At 38.1% G+C, this 20,107-nt stretch overlaps 4 protein-coding genes across 10 annotated transcripts in view; 3 read left to right on the top strand and 1 right to left on the bottom strand.

Annotated features, from left to right (window-relative positions):
• abca2 (ATP binding cassette subfamily A member 2) overlaps nt 1–666 on the top strand; it is a 96,239-nt gene extending 95,573 nt beyond the window's left edge. The window contains exon 50 of the mRNA XM_088077180.1: nt 82–666. Coding sequence (XP_087933306.1) covers nt 82–129 — 48 coding nt within the window. The 3' untranslated portion in view covers nt 130–666. The remainder of the gene's footprint in view (nt 1–81) is intronic.
• A 400-nt stretch (nt 667–1,066) lies between these two features.
• On the bottom strand, nt 1,067–6,235 carry paxx (PAXX non-homologous end joining factor). Of its 5 annotated transcripts, XM_088077184.1 has the most exons (9): nt 6,024–6,235; nt 4,311–4,371; nt 3,506–3,566; nt 3,367–3,416; nt 2,944–3,128; nt 2,066–2,116; nt 1,854–1,972; nt 1,496–1,592; nt 1,067–1,405 (listed from the first exon to the last, which is right to left on the bottom strand). In XM_088077184.1, exons 1-9 carry the CDS (start codon nt 6,118–6,120, stop codon nt 1,242–1,244), a joined length of 885 nt encoding a protein of 294 aa, XP_087933310.1. In that variant the 5' UTR covers nt 6,121–6,235; the 3' UTR covers nt 1,067–1,241. The 5 variants fall into 5 exon arrangements, with proteins under 5 accessions (XP_087933310.1, XP_087933311.1, XP_042344104.1 ...); XM_088077185.1 differs by lacking the exon at nt 4,311–4,371 and having other exon boundaries at nt 6,024–6,234; XM_042488170.2 differs by lacking the exon at nt 1,854–1,972 and having other exon boundaries at nt 6,024–6,233.
• A 1,865-nt stretch (nt 6,236–8,100) lies between these two features.
• On the top strand, nt 8,101–15,494 carry tm2d2 (TM2 domain containing 2). The gene is made up of 4 exons (XM_042488182.2): nt 8,101–8,496; nt 9,470–9,557; nt 9,635–9,750; nt 13,498–15,494. Exons 1-4 carry the CDS (start codon nt 8,225–8,227, stop codon nt 13,709–13,711), a joined length of 690 nt encoding a protein of 229 aa, XP_042344116.1. The 5' UTR covers nt 8,101–8,224; the 3' UTR covers nt 13,712–15,494.
• Nucleotides 15,495–18,204: 2,710 nt separating this feature from the next.
• LOC148189818 (uncharacterized) overlaps nt 18,205–20,107 on the top strand; it is a 191,403-nt gene continuing 189,500 nt past the window's right edge. Inside the window, exons 1-3 of one of the 3 annotated variants that reach the window (XM_088076051.1) lie at nt 18,205–18,310; nt 18,427–18,491; nt 19,211–19,270. The gene's annotated coding sequence lies outside the window, so the exon portion shown is untranslated. The remainder of the gene's footprint in view (nt 18,311–18,426; nt 18,492–19,210; nt 19,271–20,107) is intronic. The other 2 variants (XM_088076050.1, XR_015776340.1) reach the window with 2 other exon arrangements.

Here is a 20,107-nt window from a genome sequence, read left to right as displayed (position 1 = left end):
TTGTCACCCACTGGTTTGTCAACTGCCGTTTTGAAGCCTTGAGTTTGGCGACTCAGTCAGTGTCATCTTGGATTTTTGTAGCCAGCAGTGACCAGACGTTCTCATATTTGGCTGAGAAGGGGGATCTGACCGAACAACACAATGCACTCCCACAAACAACCACACTGCACCTGGCTCCTGGCTACACAAGTCACTGCTACCCAGGTTAGCTTCCATAATCTGAGGTAAAATTTCAATATAAGTATTAACCCTTTGGGACTGTTGGGCACACTTCACATTTTTTTCATTCTCTTTTTTTTTGGACAATTTTGTCTGTGTTCATGCATATTATGGCATACATTTTGACAAGATTGTGTATTTTTGTTTAATCGGAGTTTCCAGCTCAGCTCCTACAATAAGTCTAAAATACACTGTGGAAAACTAAATTGTTACATTCAGACTTTTAAGGTCAAAAAATGTGCCAGTGAAACCCATTCAAACTGCAGTTTATGATCCCACAGCCATCAAAGCGTAAAAACATGCATTGTATGATTTCTGGGTGTCATTCTGGGCTTTTGACTTGGAATTTGTCACTTTTACTATTTTCCACCTGATGATGTCATTCTTTAAACCATATTTGGCATATGCAGTGAATAAATGCTATTTCCACTAGGTGAATTATCACAATCAATGTTGCTGCTAATCATTGACATATCCCCGGCTGATAACAAAAAAATCTACTTTGCATATGGCATATTGAAAATAATTCATTTTTGTTTGGTTTTTTTTCATCTAAAAACATATTGCCATTGTGACAAAAACGTGGCATTCTGAGGGTTAAAATTCTGAAAATGATTGAATATTTGATATTTATGATTAGGACTGATGGTTAAAAAATGTAATCAATGAAAGGAGAAAATAATATTAATGTGCAATAAACCTGGGAAAAACCAAATAACTAAAATAACACATCAATAACTTCAAAAATACAAGGCTGTGCTTAAAGAGTAAACATTCAAAAATTAGCATAAAATAAAAATCAAAATCAAATGTGTAGTTTGTTCCAAGCTACGTATTTAACACACACTAATTTCAACCTATTCTTTATTTCATTTCATTTCATTTTTCAAGTCAAATTAAAGTCATAAAAGTAACAGCATCATTCATTAAAATAACAACAACCATTAAAATACCATTAAAAATCATCCAGTTTTCACTGATTTTGTACACCATAAAGGCAGATATTTACACATGCTGTCGTTTTAAAAGCTCTGCATTAACTTCATCATGTTGGGTTGGTGGATTAAAAAACATTCATGTTTGGTTGTACAGCAGCAGCGTGAGATCATGGCGGAGAAAAAAAGTGTTGTCTGAGGATCAGTCTTCATCCACATCGTCAAAAGCCACGCCGGTCGCCTGCCGCTTCCTGCAGAGACGATCAACACTTGTTGAATAACTTTTACAGAGATCAGGATAGTGTGCCTACTTTTAGAAGTTTATTAGAGACATTTTGTACTTTTTAGTTCCTGGGTTGATGAGAGAAGCTCCTGGAAGTCTTTTCTTAGTCGCCACTGATGAAGCGCCATTCTGCTGTGGCTGCTGGGGCTCAAACTCTGAAAAAAAAAATCTCTGTAAGATGGTGAACTCTAAAAAAATGGAAAACAAAATTTCAGTAAGAGGGTGAACTCTGAAAAAAAAAACTGAAAAGGAAAAAAAAAGACGGTGAACCCAACTGCCAACACCATCAATAGTTTGCATATTCTCTCTCGGGGAAATGCACTGGCTTTAAAGCCAATTTTCCTAGTGGCCAAACACCATAATCACACCGTCACGTGATGCTGTGCAGCCCAAAAAGACTTTTCCCGTTGACTTACATTGCCAAAGACATGTCTGTTTATCAGTTGACACATTTTTTTGAGCACCACAGCCCCGACAAAATGGCTCATTTCACTATCAGGATTCCATCCATTTGATCCGACAACATTTAGGAAGTCTAGAACGATTAAAATCACGATTAAATCATTTTATCACCGCTAGCGAAGCGCCAAACCGCCACACTCAGCCACACTCGGCCTTAAAAACATACCTGCGAGTCGTCTTTGGTGATTTTTCACAGGACTGACAGACGGGGTTCCACCTGAGGTGGATGACAGAACACAGTCAGGCCTGATTCCATAGAGACAGTGAATTTTACGAGGTTCCAGCACATTATTACCAATGAATTTTCTACTACTTTATCAGAGGCCTACAGCTATACAGTCATATATGAAAAAAGCCTTCCCAGGCATTTGTGGGTAATTAAACTGCTTGCCTTTACAAACTTAACTCGTTGCTGCAGCACAAACGGGTACCTCACAAAATGTCAAAATCATGCCCCTTTTTGCAGGACAGAAAACCAAAGATTCTGTAATTTGATACATTTTGATTATAATTTTAACATGTATGCATTCATTTCTTTTTAAACAAACGTCAGGTTTGGTTTGGTGTATGGACGTATCTGATCATTGTTTTTGCAACCTTGCCTGAACATGAGCGTTCAAGATACTGTAGCCTTGACAATGGCATGATGCTGTTCTGGTCCATGTGCATCACATGATACTAGTGACATTTAAACCGTCGTGCAGTGCAACGTTATGTAATGGAATGTTGGGATTTTTATGAAAACATTTAAACCATAGCCAAAACAAAGTATATTCAAAACTTTTCCAAAACATTCTGTTAATTCCAAACCATCTCCAGGCGTGGGGATTTGCTTTTCAAATTTCAAAACTTGTCCAGGAAATGCATGATCATGGGAACCTGATTTTAACTCAAAATTAAATTAATTTAAAAAATCATATCAGTCATATAAGGTTATTATTATTATTATCATTATTATCATTATTATTATTATTATTATTATTATTATTATTATGTCATCCTGAAGTCAATGTAAAACAGCTGTGATGTAAAAGCACACAGTACATTTACTGTCGGGCTGAGTGAGGCTGTCAGCCATCCTGAACAGCAGCTCCTTCAGCTCCTCTGTGGCCCGTGGGCCCTCCAGCCTGGACAGGGTCACACTCAGGTCACCTGCACTGGAGCCCACATGGAGCTCTGCGCTGGTGTCAGACACCTCAACAGACACGTCCCCACTACCACAGGCCGACCTGAGGGACACACACAACAACATTCAGCCGCAGTATCCAACAAGTTGGTTTCATAAAAACAGTAACTTATTGGTCTCGTCACATACACGCGCTGACACGTGCGAGCTGATCATCACAGAGAATATTCTGCTGCTGGCTGAGCAGCTTCAGAGGATCCTCTCAATTCTAATACTTCACTTGATGATGATGATTCGTATTATACAGCGTGATTTTAAAGGAAAATGGACTTTAATCTCACCTGAGTTTCAGGATGTAATCCTCTGTAGATTTCAAGGCAAACCTCTGTCTCTACAAACATGAAGGGGACAAAGTCAGACCCTTTACTGACGTACCGAGTCACCGAGTCACCGAGTCACGCGTCTGCAGGGGAAACTTACAAACTGGTTCAGTGTGTCCTCAGTGTACTCTTTGCTCCAAACATCAGCAGCATCTGTCAAACTTAACATTAAATTAACAACAACAAGATGATGAAAACATACAGATATAAACACAGCATAATTTATTACATGCTCTCAAAAAATAACTTTAGAGTGACCAAACATCTCCCAGACAGACTCATAAAGTGAACAACAGGCCTTTTTTAAAAGATGTTTGACAGCATAACTGTCGTGTGACAGGCGGAGAGAGGGGGGGACATGCAGCAAAGGGCCGTGGGGCGGAAGTGATCTCGCTCTGTGTTTTAAAGGCTTAGGAAGGATAATCTCTGGATGCTGCTCAGACTTCGTGCACACATGGGCAACGATATCATCGTGAGATCGAGGCTGACAGTTTTTAGAGCCAGGCACAGCAGCCGGGGCACGTTCAGTCTCACAACAGTGTGCACTGTTTTGCCACAGTTTTCAGGCTAAATGAAATGTTTCCTCAAAACGGTCTGAATTGGGTTTAAAAGTATGTTTACCCCCATTTGGTGGATGTGTCGGAGGTATACCCAATCAGCAACAATGTGTATTTAAACCAAATTTTGGTAGATCTGTACTTACTGCATGTAGATGTTTTATTTCACACCTGCTTTAACAATGTAGATGTAAGTTTTCCCACGCTAAAAAAAAGCCCTGCAGTATCAGCAGCCTGCGTATAACAGGGTGTAGCAGAAAGGGGGAAAGGACAGAAAAGTGCAGAACAGCCCTTTATAACCCTGACGGCGGAGGAAGGAGGGCAGTGAGAGCAGATCGTGAGGCACACCTGTGAGCTGAGGGAGGGGAAATGACCTCAGCAGCATGGAGGAGACTGAGAGGAAGCAGAGCTGCTCACGGGGAGGAAAATCAAAGTTTACTTCAGTTATGGACGTCTGTGCTCTAAAAATATACAGTCAAAAGTAAAGTGAGCAGTAGTTAAGACGAGGACCAGCTGGATGGTGTAAAATTTCTGGACACTGAGGCGTCTGAAGGTGTGCTGATCCTGGACCAGCTGGACCTCTGCTGCGGCCTCAGCTGAGTCTCCTTGTCTTGCCCTCTTCAAATTACTCTTGTAAGTAATTTATATTATCTTTGCCCTAAGTTAAAGGGCTCCTCCTGAGCCTGATTTTTTCCATATCGCCCAGCTCTAAACCAGACTATTAACCCTCTGAAACCTGGATCGATGTCCCCTTTTTTCTTTTTTTTTTTTTGCGCCGCTCTAAAACACTGTTCACAAGTTTTCAAACCTTTAAACCTTGAGACATTGGTTTGATTTCTTTTGAAAATATGGGAAAAAATGTCAATGAGCAACTTGCTAACAAATGTTCAGCAAACTGCAAGAAGTTAGTTGCTTTAGAAAATTATTTTTAAAATGGCAAAGAAAATATGTCCACAAAACTGCAGTTATGATTATCAAAAACATAACTTTAAAATTATGTTAAAGAATGATTATTATAATTATCATTTTTCCAGGTCATTTCTAACTTTGTTTTTTAACTCTTTCTTTTTATTTATTTTATTTTTTTTATTTATTTGCTAATTTTCAGGTATTTTTGTGATTTTTTTTTTTATTTATAAATTTCTCGCTAATTTTTGAGTTATTTCTTCTTAGGTTGCTCATTGCCTTCTTCCCATGTTTTTCTAAGGATTAATCTATTATTAGCTGAAGGTTTAATATTTTAACAAACATATTGTGTGGTTGATAATAATAATAATAATAATAATAATAATAATAATAATAATAATAATAAAGTTTATTTATAGAGCACTTATCGAAATGAGAAATTTCAAAGTGCTTTACTAAGCAGACATAAAAAGAACAAATCGTAGAATATAATGACAGATCCGCACACAAAGCCACATATATGTATTTACAATCAAATATAAATCAATCAATATGTACAATCAATATGTAAAGATTATAAGGAAACCTATTTACAACTCGGTGATGTTTTTTAGTCAGAGAAGTGTAAGATGTCCAAGAATTACAGGTTATAAATATTTTTGAAACAACAGAAAATCTATTTCATAATCAGCCATAGCAATTTGAATGTGCTTAGCAAACTACAGGCAGCTTTAAGATGCATCCAACCGGATGTAAACATTTGTGTCACTTCCTGCGGCGCTGAACCTGTCATGTTTCCTTTCTTCCAGTCAAATAGCCTACAATACTGTGGGAGTACAATTACTGGATTTGGGGAAGTCATTTAGGATTTAGGTATATAATCTACATACTAAAACCCTCCTTTAGAAATTAATTTCACTTTTCTATTCACAATGCAGCACGATTAAAATGATGTGTAATGTCCAAAGCTGTAACAAGACGCTGCCAATAATTCAGTTAACGTTGTTTTAATGTTCTAACCCAAACATAACCTCCAGGGGGGCGCGACGCACTAATTCGCTGGACGAACACATTTCGATGTAACACCTGGAAGATAAACGTTGGGATTTAAACGGTTAAGCGTTCTCTTCGTTCAGTAGAAACATTTGAACTCACCAAATATTGAATATTCCGTCTTTCCTGCGTGTATAGCAGATAAATTTAGACTGCTTCTTTTTATCCAACACAGTGCAGTATGATGTTTGCGACACATCCATGTTTCCGGTTCACTGTGAAGAAAGAGAGACAATAAACACACGTAAACAGCCGACTTCCCTGTTTATACATCCATGGGAACGGCGCCGGGGCTCTGCAGCCAATGTCAACTTCCGGGTTTATCACGTGATGCCATTTAGCCAAAAAAGGCACATAAAAGAAGGTTGTCCCCGGGGCAGAAGTCTATTGATTTAATTATATATTTATTAGTTATTTAATGATTAATTCAACCCATACAACGACTCTTTTTTTTTTAACCAACCAATCTTAACCAAGAAATCTCTTTCTGGTAGAAAGCCCCTTAAGAAAACAGCCCCCCAAACTATTTTTCCCCTTTATAAAGTGATAATAATGTACAAACAAACAGGGATTCAACTGGCAGGGATCAAAGAGAGACTACATTGGCAAGTGATATACATAATAATGGTAAAAAAATAATGATGATAATGATAAGACCAATAATAATAATAATAACAATAAGTATGCTGTTATTATTACAGCTGACAAACTCCAAAATTAACCCAAATGCAAAACCGCAGGAAGGTTGTGTAAAATAAGCAATTATTATATATTTTGAGCAGATAATTTATTGAATCAGGGATACGTTTTCCAAATTTGCTCCAAATTAGTGAACAAATATCTGCATCATTCATCGGCAGGGACGCCGGATATCCAGCAGAGGGCAGCGTTTCACCACAGTTAACGTGCAAACAGGGTCAATTTAGTTTGATGGAGTCCAAAAGAATTTCTCTTTTCAACCATCTAGTTTCACTAATACTAAACCAGAGACAGAAATAGAAACCAGTCAGTAAAACCAGCAGGTGCAGTGATTCTGCACTTCCCTGCATTTTAATGTCGCATCTGTGAACATCTGTGTAAAAAGTCACTTGGTACATTTACTGTAATACTATAGCATATTAAGTGTAGTTTGAGCAGATGATTTAATTTAAGAGACTTTCTATTTTTCTTATGCTACATCTCTGAGAGAAATACTGTGCCTTTTGTTGTATAACATTTATCATTATAGCTGAAGTTACATGTTAGTACTTGCTGATAAAGGAATGAGTTTTTGTTTTTTTAAAAAGAGAGGGATGACTTTTCCAGATATTTGCTGAAACTTTTTACAGGAAATCACTACTTGGCAGGTGTAAAACAGCATTTTATGGTTTGAATTGTCCCTTCAAAGGTATTTCAAATAGTAAAAAAAAAAAAAAAGACTGGGTGAGGTACAGTCTGCCACATATAACCACAATGAATGAAATCAAGTCCTTTTGAGACATATATGGCCTCTCAGTCACAAGAACGAACTTGAAATCACTTTTGAGTAGGTGTAGTAAGACTGCATTTTATGGGTTAAATAGTCCCTTTAAATGTATTTCAATGAGTGGAAAGAACAGAGTGAGCCATTCTCTGTAATATAAAACCATCATGAACGATAGGGGCTGAGACCACTTTTTCACAAGTGTAAAACTGCATTTTTATAGGTTTAATCGTCCCTTTAAATGTATTTCAACTAGTAAAAACGACAGGGTGAGTTATGCAGCCATCTGTCTTTGAAGCATATAACCTTTCAGTCACAAGATATGAGCGAAGATCACTTTGACCTTGACAGATGTAAAAACTGCATTTTATGTGTTAAATTGTTCCTTTAAAGGTATTTCAATATGTTAAAAGGACTATCATCGTCACTTCAAACCCAACTGAATGACATCAAGTCAATTTGGGGAAATTATAACCTTTCAGTTACAATATAAATGCTGCAATTAGTTTTTGGCAAGTGTTAAACTGTATTTTAGGGGTTGAATTGTCATTTCAAAGGTATTTTAAAGACTATGTGAGCTATAATCTGTCACATAAAGCCGTCATGAGTGAAATCAAGTCATTTTGAGGCACGTATAACCTTTGAATCGCGATAGGAGCTGACGTCACTTCTCGACCTACACCGGACTACATCTCCAAGAATCCTACATTCACTTCAGGCGGATTTTGATCGCGTCATATACACGCGACCCTAACAAACCTTCGTAGCTAGCTAGCTAAATGACGATGTTAATCATGAATGGCTGTTTTATCAGAACTAACGTAGGATTGTGAGGGTGACAATGATTTCAGTGAGCTATATTCTGATGTGCGGACAGTTCCTGCTGCTGCTGACGGTGATTTTGTTGCAATGTCTGGAAGGAATTCACTCCCAAAACTCATCGACGTCGGAGACTCCTACAACTAACGTTAACGCTCCGGGAGCTACTTCAGTCCCGTTCAGCGAGCAGCTGCCAGAAATCGTGAAATATGAAATACCAGTGGAAAGTACGACGAATAATACGGAGTACTATGAGTACAGACCCCCGTCACCAGTCGTCCTCTGCAGCTATCTGTAAGTAACATGTAACGTAGCGGTAGTTTTGCCAGAATGTTAGCCTTAGCTAATGCTAACTAGGAGCAGCCGGTGAGACTGACAAAGCTTTCAGAGATCTATCAAATCATGTTTACTTGTACATCCAGAATCCCAAATTCTAGCCCTCCTTTGCTACTTTTAAAATGTAACGTATTCAATAAGTCTTTACTCTAAACTTTTATAGTGTAAAACATTTGAGAGGTGTTGTGTACCATTTTATTTCGTATACTTTAAGTAAAAGAAGGTTTCAGGCTGACAGTATCTTGTTTGCCGAATTTACTGTGAGGTCATAATATGACATAATGGGCCCTTAATCTTGTTCTACCTACTATACGTTTAGCGAATTATTTAGGGGATTGTAAAATGTCAGATATTATTAATGCAGTTTGGCGAGTGTTCTCTACTTTAAACATGTAATTACATTTTCAGTGTCCTGTCATAGATTAACCCTTTGAAACCTGAAACAACATCATTTTTCAACATAGGAAAAAAAGGGCAATGAGCAATTTGGTAAACATACCACACATTTTAAAACATTATTAGATGTATAAACTTTATTGTTTTATTTTCTTTTACTTTTTTTTTAAAGGGACAAGGGCCTAGACAAAAAGCTAGGAGAAAAAACAATATAATTATCACAATTAAATATTTTAAATTATGTTAAAGAATTATTATAATTTCCTAAGCCATTTTTCTTTGTTTACTTTCTTTTCCCTTTTTTTGTTTTGTTTGTTTGGTTTCTACTAATTTTCAGGTCATTTACTATCAATTTCTGGCTCATTTTGGGGTTATTTGTTCTGTCATTGCTCATGGCCTTCTTCCCATGTTTTAAAAAAAAATCAAGTCAATGTGTTCAGGTTTCCAAGGGTTAAAAGTCTTCAGTCTTCACGGTATTGGCATTCTAGCTTACGTCCCTCCATCTTTTTTTTTTTTTTACATTCTTATGATGAAGACCTGAGGAGTTTATCTACTGTCAAGATCCTGTAGATCATGCAGGTAACCACAGTGCCTTATTGGAGTTGGGCCATGGCTGTGTCGGGGTAAGTGTTGTTATTTTAAAGAACATTGTGTGTGGTCAATCACCCTGCACTAAATTGATTTACTCTTTCTGTTTTAGTGGGGTGGCCAGACTGAAAAAGAGGTGAACCACACTCAGGTTATCTGCACAGCACTTGATGGTATCGAGTGTGCCGGACGCAGAGAGTTCCTCAGAGGACACGTACCCTGTATCAAGTAAGATGCCCTGCCAGATAGTTGTGCATGTGCCAAAACTGTCACACAAAAGTTTTGCAAAAAAGTATTGGTTTAAAGGTATAGGCCTACTATGCAGGACCCCCCCCCCCCCAATTCAGAAATTTGGAAATAGGGAATTTGGAGCCCAGGTCAATGCCTTGAGCTCTGTCACATTCTTTGGTTCATTTCTGAACCATTTTTGCAGTGTGGCATGGTGCACTGTCCTGCTGTGGAGGACTGCTGCCATCAGGAAGTACTGTTGCCATGAGGAGGGTTCTTGGTCCACAATGGTTTTTGGGTGGGTAGAACGTGTCAAGTGGCATCCACATGAATGCTAGGACCAAAGGTTTCCCAGTAGAAAATTGCTTTGTAGCAAAACGATCAGTGTTATTCACTTAATCTGTCAGTGGTTTTAATGTTTCGGCTGATCGGTGTATATGTCCTGATTGAGGGCGAGTTGACACCTGTGACTTTCTATGCAGTTCTGACTGTCCGTTTTAGTTTGTTCCTGTCCTGTTCAGTGGCTGATCCAAAACACAGAGATGATTGTACAAACAACAGACTACTGCAGAGTAGGACTGGCTCAGCAACTGAGGCAGGCTGAGTATACTCTCTGCCTGGCCTTCTTCCTGATGCTGGAAAATACACTTGAGGTCCTGGGAGATGGAGAATCCCAGAAAAGGGTTTTTACAGTATGATGAGAGGGGACAGAGTAGGGAGCCAGCTGTTTAAAATCTCCATCTTAAAACAGAGTCGTCACCATCCCAGATGAGACAGATTATCATTTTCTCATCTGCAAACTTGAGGAGTTTGAAGACTTATTCTGAAAGAATCAATGAAAAACAATTATTGGCTGTCCCGTAGTTTAATCCTTTGGGGTAGAGTAAGTCAGATGGTCCAAAACCCAGCACCTAATGATTATCTAGCACTGACAAAGTTGTGTGATGTTGTATGTTGATTGTCATCGTAAGTAGTGATACTTAGATTGCTGAATCTCAGATGCTGAGATCGCTACTGGTTATTACTTTGGTTTCCAAAAAAAAAAAAAAGGGGGGGGGTGTGCGGCACTTCTTCTGCCACTAGACGGCAATACCTGTGACCAATCAAACCTGAAGCACTTTTTGCACTTACTAAGGGTTTTTGTCCTTAAGTCTAAATTCTTGCTTGTGTTGTGCGTCGCTTTGGATAAAAGCGTCTGCTAAATGAAATTGTAGAATTGTAGAATTGCTTCCAGTGGCTAACTCATAAGGCTTAAATCAATAACAATCCAAACATATAAAAATCATAGCATAGTATAAAAATCAGAATAATATAAACATTTAATCATTATAACCATAAAATAAAGTATTAACAAATTTCAGTTTAAATATATTAAAATGTATTTAAACATTCTTTTATCTAAAATTCTTTTGATTAGTAAATTTACAGAAACATTAAAATAATTCAAACATAACACTAAATTAAGCCATACGTGTTACAAAGTAAAATAATCATTTACATTACTTTTTTTACCCTATTGTTTCGCTAAATACAACATATATACTTTATATTTACAATGTAACCGCTCCCTGCCCTCTCCACTCAAGTCCTGACCTGGATGTTTGTTGTTGCTATGGCAACAGGTCTTGGCTGCTGCTATCATCTACAGGCTACTTTTTCACCAACTGCTAAACAGTCAACCATAAAATTGTAATTTTGCTCATTATATCCGAATTAATAACATCTACCAATTGTTATACTCCCCAAAACCTTAACCAGTGTGTTGTTACAAGCCAAATTGTCGCAATAAAAAAAAGCTTAAATCCTCAAAGATGCGCTAGCCTTTTGCGACTGTAGTGTACGCCAGTGCTCATCATAACCTAAAGTTATAATATAATTTTCTTAAACCATACAACAAAATATAATAAAACACACTGACAGATTAACCAGTAAACATGGCCTACTGTACTGAAAAAATATGAGGGTGCTTGAGTTACGTTTACTCACCTAAAATGATTTAAAAAAAATTATCTGCTGTCCCTCAGTTGCCTTTCTACTTCCAATGGCCAACTGAAGAACGCAACCAGAACCCCATTTATAAAGTCCGACTTATTACCAGCCTTTCCTGTGGCCACAGGAAGTTGGTGACCCACTGACAGGTGGAGGCTGGCACAGTGAGCTGGGCGATGATGGTGTAAATTGCCGAACTTTAGTCTACAAACAGGATCCTTGCATATATCTCAGGGTTGTCAAGATGTCATAGGGTGTGGTGCAGTCCCATGCTGTCTGCATCATCCACTGACATGTTTGCCTGTGAGACAAACTGCCGGGGGGTCCGGCAGGGGGCCTGTGATGTCTTTCAGGTAGGTCAACACCAGTTTCAGAAAGAATTTCATAACCAGAGACGTCAGGGGAAGGAGCTTGTTGTCATTTCATATTTGGTAATGTTGTCATTGCAAACATGGTAAAATGCATTTTGCTCAAGGCACCACTGTGCGCAAGTAAAGTCTCTTAGACCTACTGCCAACTCTTATAGTCTCTATAAAAACAGGTAAAATATCATTCTGACTGAGGACTCCCTTTGATTTGAGTAATATAACATCACACATTAAATCCATCCCATCCAATTTCCTCTCATTTTTAATGTTTTTAAACTTGTAAAATGTCTTTTTCCTTTCTAATGTAATATTTCAGTATATAACACCCAATACTTGATTAAATGTAAAGGCAAAGACCCTTATTTAAAAAAAAACAAAAACTACTATGCATCTCAAACAATAAGTGTATGTGCTCTGAGTAAACTTGAAATCTGTGAAAATGCGTTGGAGACGGTTGGAGAGACTGAATACATATTAAACATATTCATAACGCAACTCAGATTACAGTTCTACATCAAAAAAACATGCTGTGTTCATTGTCAGAGGTGTTTCCACCCACAAATCCAGTTGAGAATTTTAGAAATTGTGATTGCGTTGATTCAGATGAAAATCTATGGATTCATGACATCACCACCAGAGGGCAATGTGTACTTATGTATAAAAGCACCACTTTTTTGGGGCTGTTATTTCACAGTACATCGTGTTCTCCCAGCATCTCTCTGCATTCATCAGCACATGAGCTTAATCTGCGTAGTTTCTGCATAGAGATCAGAGAGATGCAGCGGCTGGACACAATCAAAGCAGCACCTGCACAAAGACACTACTGCTACCTACTGCAGCACTTGAATAAATGCTGCCTTTGTGAAGCATGTAATATTCAGTTCTTCTCTGACTAAGTCCGCCCATTACACTGTGCACAACAGGTGCTTCTTTTGTTGTGTCCGCTCGTTGCAGATCAGAACTGCAGGTGTTTGTCTGGCTTCTTATAAAAAGTAATTTGGTTGTTTAATCATTATCGTGTATTTCCATTATTTCGGTTTGAATATTGGCATAATTATTTGATAACTTTACATTTCACATCAGCAGTTTTAGGAGTCCAAGATATTAAGATGGACCTATTATGCTCATTTTCAAGTTCATACTTGTATTTAAGATTTACACAGGCCGATGTCATGTTATAGCCAGAGTAGGAAAAAATGTTTGAAAGCAAGTTTTTTTGCTCACTTTTACATACTTTTACCGCATTTATACTTCCAAAACCACACATTGCGATAATAGGGCTCCTTTAAATGGTGTTGAAATTAAATGTGTGACATTTAACATTCATGATTTCTTTATTTTTGCATGTATTTGGACATTCATATTGCCTTAAATGTTTTATTTTGTACAGATACACTGGACACTATTTCATCACCACGCTGCTGTACTCCTTTTTCCTGGGTTGTTTTGGTGTTGATCGTTTCTGCCTGGGTCACACTGGCACTGCTGTGGGGAAGCTGCTCACCCTGGGAGGCCTGGGAATCTGGTGGTTTGTGGACTTGATCCTGCTCATCACTGGCGGCCTGATGCCCAGCGATTACAGCAACTGGTGCACCTACTACTGAGAGACACAGCAGAGTGTGACCGAGGACTTTGGCCACTTCTCTGCCAGACTTAATCCGTGAAATATTGAGAACTCCAATGATGAGGCATCAGCCAGCCATAGTTATGAAACTGTGGGCTGGCTCTGAGGGGATTTACAGCTCTGCTGTGCAAAGAAGAGTTCAGGGACCTCCTGAGGACTCCTACAGGGTTCCCAGGGCTCCCGAGGAATAATTCAATTTAATTCTAATTTAATCCACTTAAAATTCCCCACAGAATGCATAAGAATGACTGTGGTATTCACAGCTTTCACCAGACCGTCAGTGATGGCAGCACTACTTCTGAGTATTAAATGTCAACTAAGGTCATTCTCATATTGTAGATAAGTTCGTTTTGTCCAATACCAAGGATATATTGTTACCTTTGAGTTCTGATCTGCTTCCCGATGACACTGACTGATACAGAGTAGGACACAAGTACAACACGCCTGGATTTTGGGTGATTTATTTGGGAAAATCACTGCATTCATATGGTGGCTTGCACGTATTGTGTTTCCATGGTTACCAAATGATTTGCATTAATATTTATACAGTCCATTGCTTATACAATTGCCTCCATAACAGCTGAAGAGCAGTGGAGGGATTAACAGTAGTTTGTGCTAAAGTCACACCATTGTGAAATCAGGTGTTTGTTTGGCTTTCACACCACAAACAAACTGAATCGTATCAGGCTGAGGCCACCGAAAAAGAAGGTTGTCTGTCCAGTTCAAAAATTCAAAGGCGAGTCGAAGTTGATTCATTAATGGTGTTGAAGCAAAACAAACCAACCAACCACAGGATCTTGTGATAATAAATGAGTTAGGGTCAAGGTCCAGACACGCCAAACCAAAATCAAAGACATAGCCATGACGAAATCCCGTGCTGCTTCGCCTCACGTCGCCATCTCTCGGCCAAAAAGTTGCAAATGAACACACCGAGCCAACAGCCAACCAGTGCGTATGTTTTGCACCAATGTGAAATTAAACATCCCTCCATACCAGCTGATGGCGGTCATCTGTATTCATTATTCAAAAAGGGAAACCAAAAGAGCGTCTTTATGCTAGTTAGCCAGTTAGCACGTTAACAACACAACCCATTGGTGAAAGACCAAAGCATATTTACCAACAACCCATCAGGAAACATTCTTGCTAAAGAGCTCGATGGCTAAAGAAAAACAATCTTTCCTCATATAACAAGTTTTTTTTCAACCTCTCACCCTTTTGACCTTAGTCGTTTGTTACTCTCCTCAAATCCGTGTCTCTTCTCGTGTGCTGAGCTGAACGGCCAATCAGAGCAATTTCATTCACCAACAGGGTCCATAACTGAAAAAAAGCTGGCGAGAGCCAGTGGTGCGAAACACAGCAGAGACAAGGGCCATGGATGCTCACCAACACCCCAACTTTGACCCGCAGCCGACCGTAGGTTTGGTGTGTCAGGGCCTTTAGGCTGACCCCTAACTCTTACTTAAGATTATTTATTAAAAAATATTTGTGTGTAAATATTTTGTAAAAGCACCAACAGTTAACGATATCATCACAATATTGATATTGAGGTATTTGGTTTAAAATATTGTGATATATGTTTTTCTCCATATTGCCCAGCCTTATGTACAGAACGCCCCTTTTTCTCCCTTTGTACATGTTTGTTAATGCTGTATGTTATATAAGGTTCAGTTTCAGTCTATACTAGAAATAGCTGTTATCAGTTTTTTCTTTATGAGCTCTTCATGACACTGGAGAACTTAATTAAACACATAAGACTCAGCGTAGCATGTCTTTCTTGCTGTCATTATTTGAAAATATCGCCATGTAACATCATAGCTTCTTTTATAATGTCTGTCCAAGACAGCAATATAGTGCCATTACGCCACCTCGCCATTCTGTATATAAGGTATGATCAGGGTATGGGGGGGACAGAGTCGTCTTGCCTTTAAGCCAGCAGGAGAAGTAACAGCAGACCTGAAATCCCGCCAACTGTTCTAAAAGTGGCCCCAGTTTGGGATTTGATGAATACCTGGTGTGAAATTTTAGAGTCGCTGTTTGCATACATAATAATATTGCATGCTAACCAGGAAGGCTTCGTCCCAGTTTAACTCCGAGCAATGATCTCAGAACCATTGTGTCATTTCCTGAGGGCCACGTCCTACACGCAGTTATCATCACAGCTTTCCTCCTCCAAATTACTCAGCAGCTCAGCTCTGACCTCGTCCTCATCCACTGGAGGCATTGTGACTTCTGTACTTTCTCTGCTGCTTTAATGCGTTCCAACTGTACTTAGACTGATTAAGATTACAGCCTCCAGCATAAAGGAATGCAAAACTCATGATGGACAGTGCTTTTCTGTAATGTCTCGACGAACGTTTTGAGATGAGGGAAAAACTGAAGCTGTGCTGTCCCTGTCTGACCCTATTCAACTGTCTTAATCTAAAACATGTTTTTTTCTTTTCTCCGGCCAGGTTCAGGCCTCCCATTAAATGTTAAAATCGTCCACTTGGTAAAAATTCTCATCTTTTTTTCACCTGAACTGAAGGTTTATGTGCTCTTTCATAGATGGAGCAGGTTTCATTGCATAAGGATCCATAAAACTCTCTCAGATCATAAAAAGTTGAAGAAGACCTGATCATCAACGTGTCAACTCTTCTCATCCAGCAGCAGTATTATGCTCTTAGCTGGCAGTATATTTTCAGCAGGCTGAACATATTTGCATTAAGACACTGCTTTTCACTTAATTCACAATATGGCCATTTCTATGCTGCCTTCAGGTCCTCTCAGAAAAATGATGAGTCATTTGTGCAGATAAATCACGTCAATTTAAAAAGTTGAACTCCTTTATTTCAATAAGTCATCAACGCTGAATCCAAAACTTTAGTTTGTCATAGTGCTGTTTTCCTGGTTTCAGTGAATTTCGGATGCCGATAAAAACAAGACAGACAATAAAATAATGACTTCAGCTAACGCGATTAATAGATTTTCTCATCAGTGTCATAATTCTCTTTCTGGTGTCACATTATGTTCTTGCAAAGTAGTGTCTTCTTGGACATATATTATTAACCTTAGAATGAATCGAAGCATATGAGCTCACTGTCTGTCCTTGAGCAATCCAACATGTCCCAGATTCCAGTTATTATAAACTTACCATTAAGCCTTCTATTAACCCTTTGAAACCTGGGTAAATTGGCTTGATTTCTTTCAAAAACATGGGAGGAAGGCAATTGAACAACAAAAAAAGAAATAACTCAAAAATTAGCAAGAAATTGACAAGTATGAGAAAGTTGCCTGAAATATGTGAAATAAATAAATAATATTTTTTGAAAAGTAAAACAAAGACCTGGAAAAAGTGCTGAGTGCTGAGTACATACAGGAAAACATGCCTTTTGATATAAAAAGAGGGGCACGTATTATACCAGATAGTTCTATTGAAGATCTTTCTTTACCTCTTACATTTTTAAATTGTGCACCCTTGGAAAACCGAATTCCCCCTGATGTGATGACGAGAAGCAATCCAAAGTGTCTCCTGTTGCATTTCTCACTGTTCACAGTCATTATAACTCAATAGAAAGCATCTGGTACAGTGTGTTGTTAGTTTTCTGATTAGATTTAATGGACAGTGGTTGGCGGAGGATAGAATGTCAATAAAAGAGATTGCTGTCTCTACTTGTACTTCAAGATATTGATGCAGGTTACAAGATTGGATTGATTGAGGAACTTGAGTTCCTCCAGTGATGCAGCATATGATCAACATTTTGAAAACAAAGACAAAACTAAATACATTTATGAAGAAACATGACAAATACAATGTTATACTATAACGTAATATTAACTTGTGCAAAAAACAATACATACAACATAAAAAAACAAGGCTAATAGCACATCACAAATGTATGCTTGCCAAACAAAAGCAAGTCATAAAGGCCTTAAGATAGAATTCAAAGTCGATGAATACAGATCTGAGCAGCTTTGAGCAGAGTTTTTAAAGTTGGTTTGAAAGTGCTCATTGAGCTGCAACTCCTCAGATAATGTTCTAACGTAGGATTCAGCTTCCTTTTTGAAGGGATGAAAAGACGGTTTTGTTGTCAACACCTTACATTCGAAAATACCAAACTTGGCCAATTATATGATTAGGACACTCAGTGCTTGAGGCATTTTGAGGGGTTGAAGAGTGAAGGGATTTCTGTTTCCTCTTAAAAATATGGAATTAAAAGAGCCAGTCTGATTTTTACCAAACACACCAGACTGATTCAAAATTCAAGATTATTATAACAGATACATTTTAAAAAATAAACATTTAACTATAGTAATGATAATATGTGGTGAAAAACTTGAAATGTATACGATTAAAAGCATTAGAGTGAATTTAACAGTGTTTAAATATTATAAAATGACAAGGCATTTTTGGTTTTGAGCTATAATACGTCCATTCTTGATGAGCAACCAATTGTTATCTGGTATCGTTCTCATTGTCCAATGAGATTGTTTGTCCCGCCCGCCATGTATCAGGTTAGATTACGTTGCTGAGGTGAAAAGGGCGGAGACTCCTTAATACATCCATGGTTGAATCCCAGAGAAAATTGTGGTCAATGACGTGGTAAGAAACACAGAGAAAAACATTAGGATATTCTGTTAGGCAAAGTTTTTGTCGTGTTTCCATGTGTTAATTTATGTTGTGACAATGTGATGTTATGTTGACAATATTTACCACAGTGTAAACAAAAAAAGAGAGTATGCAGTCCCAGCGCGTGCACCGAGGCCTGACGCCTTTTCCACAGGTGGGTTCAATTAGCCGCTAGCCGTGATGCTACTTTTCGCTATGATTATGTATGCTAAAAACATTAGCATTTAATGGCCGCTAGCTTCATTGTTAAATTAGGGTCATGTAATACCCCAGTCAATTATGCTAGAGCTGTTAGTGGCTGGAAGGCACGACATGTAATATTTTAAAAATTACTGACAATGAGCATTACATTTTGTTATGTTGGTGTGGTAAGAGTACTGTCATTATTTCGTTTTCACACAGGAGTTAACAGCTGCAGCTAAGCTGTTGGCAGGATGCAGCTTACAAGTGAATTTTATCATTAGCATATATGTCTTTACTGCCTATAAATAATTTATGGATATTTTAAAGGTGTGTTGAATTTATAAAATGTATGCTGCTTGTGATTTACATTATGCACCTCAACTGCAAGTGAGTATTTACTAACTGGTTATTTTGTTTTGATATCAGTGAAATTGTGATTTCTGAAACTGAGTTGAACTTAAAGTGTTGTACAGCAGAAGTTGTGAAATGGTGAAGTGAGTCAATATCATTAGCTGTACTCTGTAGCGCATAGAATTCACATAAAGGTAACAATCAGTTCTCATTTATAGGTCAGGATTTGTTTTGAGACCCACTAAGACAATTCAAGATTTTGGGAGGAAATCTCAGAGCCATTAGAGGAGATTCTAGAGATTTGGAGATGAATTCAGAAAGATTCATTTTCCTGTACAGGATGGCAAGCCCAGAACCTGCAGTGAAGAGGCTGTGAACTGAACAACTGCGTCAAGCGAGGTAGGATTGCTCTGTACACACACATACAGCTTAACAGAACACATACCTTCCTTTGTACTAGTCCAACACTTGGGTTGGATCGAGAACTGTGATTCTTAAAGAGACATTTAACAGTATAGGGGTTCTTGATTTTTTTTATGTGCAGTCTATTTTTTGTTTTTTGATTTTCTAAGTGACTCTGTAAATACATTTACATTGTAATTTGAATTTACCCTGGGAATTCCACCTGTTTATCACATCCTTTTCTGTACTGTTCTGTACTTCTGGGAACTAGGGCTGGATGTTATGGCTTAAAAATAATATTGCGATACTTTAAAGCAGTATTGCAATGCATGATATACATCACAATATTTTAAATGTCTTTTAAGCTAATGTTAACTACTAAAATAGAAAATATTGAATGAACTCCAATTACAATAATGTTAAAGTACAATAAAGCTAAAGTGGCTACTGTCAAGTAATAAAGTTGAATACACTTATCATAACCTTCAATGAATAAGGATATACGAAATCTAAAGTACTTCTGTAATGCAATTTTAAAGTGAATTGTTGTAAAAAAAATCAAATGAGGACCCATGATGCTGATGCATGATGATTTTGAAGGACCTGGTTCGTCACGGTCCAGAAGCGACGATGTTTTAGCTGTGGGCTTGAAGCCTCCGGTCAACAGTTGGACACGTACTGTTAAGATGAGCATCACATGGAATTCCCTTTACCACTATTGTTTGGTTTGGAGACAAAAGATTGCAGGATTTTTTAAAACATGGCCAAATAATATCACAGCTGTCTGCATGGCATTGGGTGGACTGACCCTCTAAGCAGCAGTTTATGACATTC

The sequence above is a fragment of the Plectropomus leopardus genome, chromosome 4, assembly GCF_026936395.1.
Source record: "Plectropomus leopardus strain MGB_pleo_1.0 chromosome 4, ASM2693639v1, whole genome shotgun sequence".
In the NCBI taxonomy this organism is placed as follows: Eukaryota; Metazoa; Chordata; class Actinopteri; order Perciformes; family Serranidae; genus Plectropomus; species Plectropomus leopardus.
This window is presented reverse-complemented; position numbering and strand designations above follow the sequence as displayed.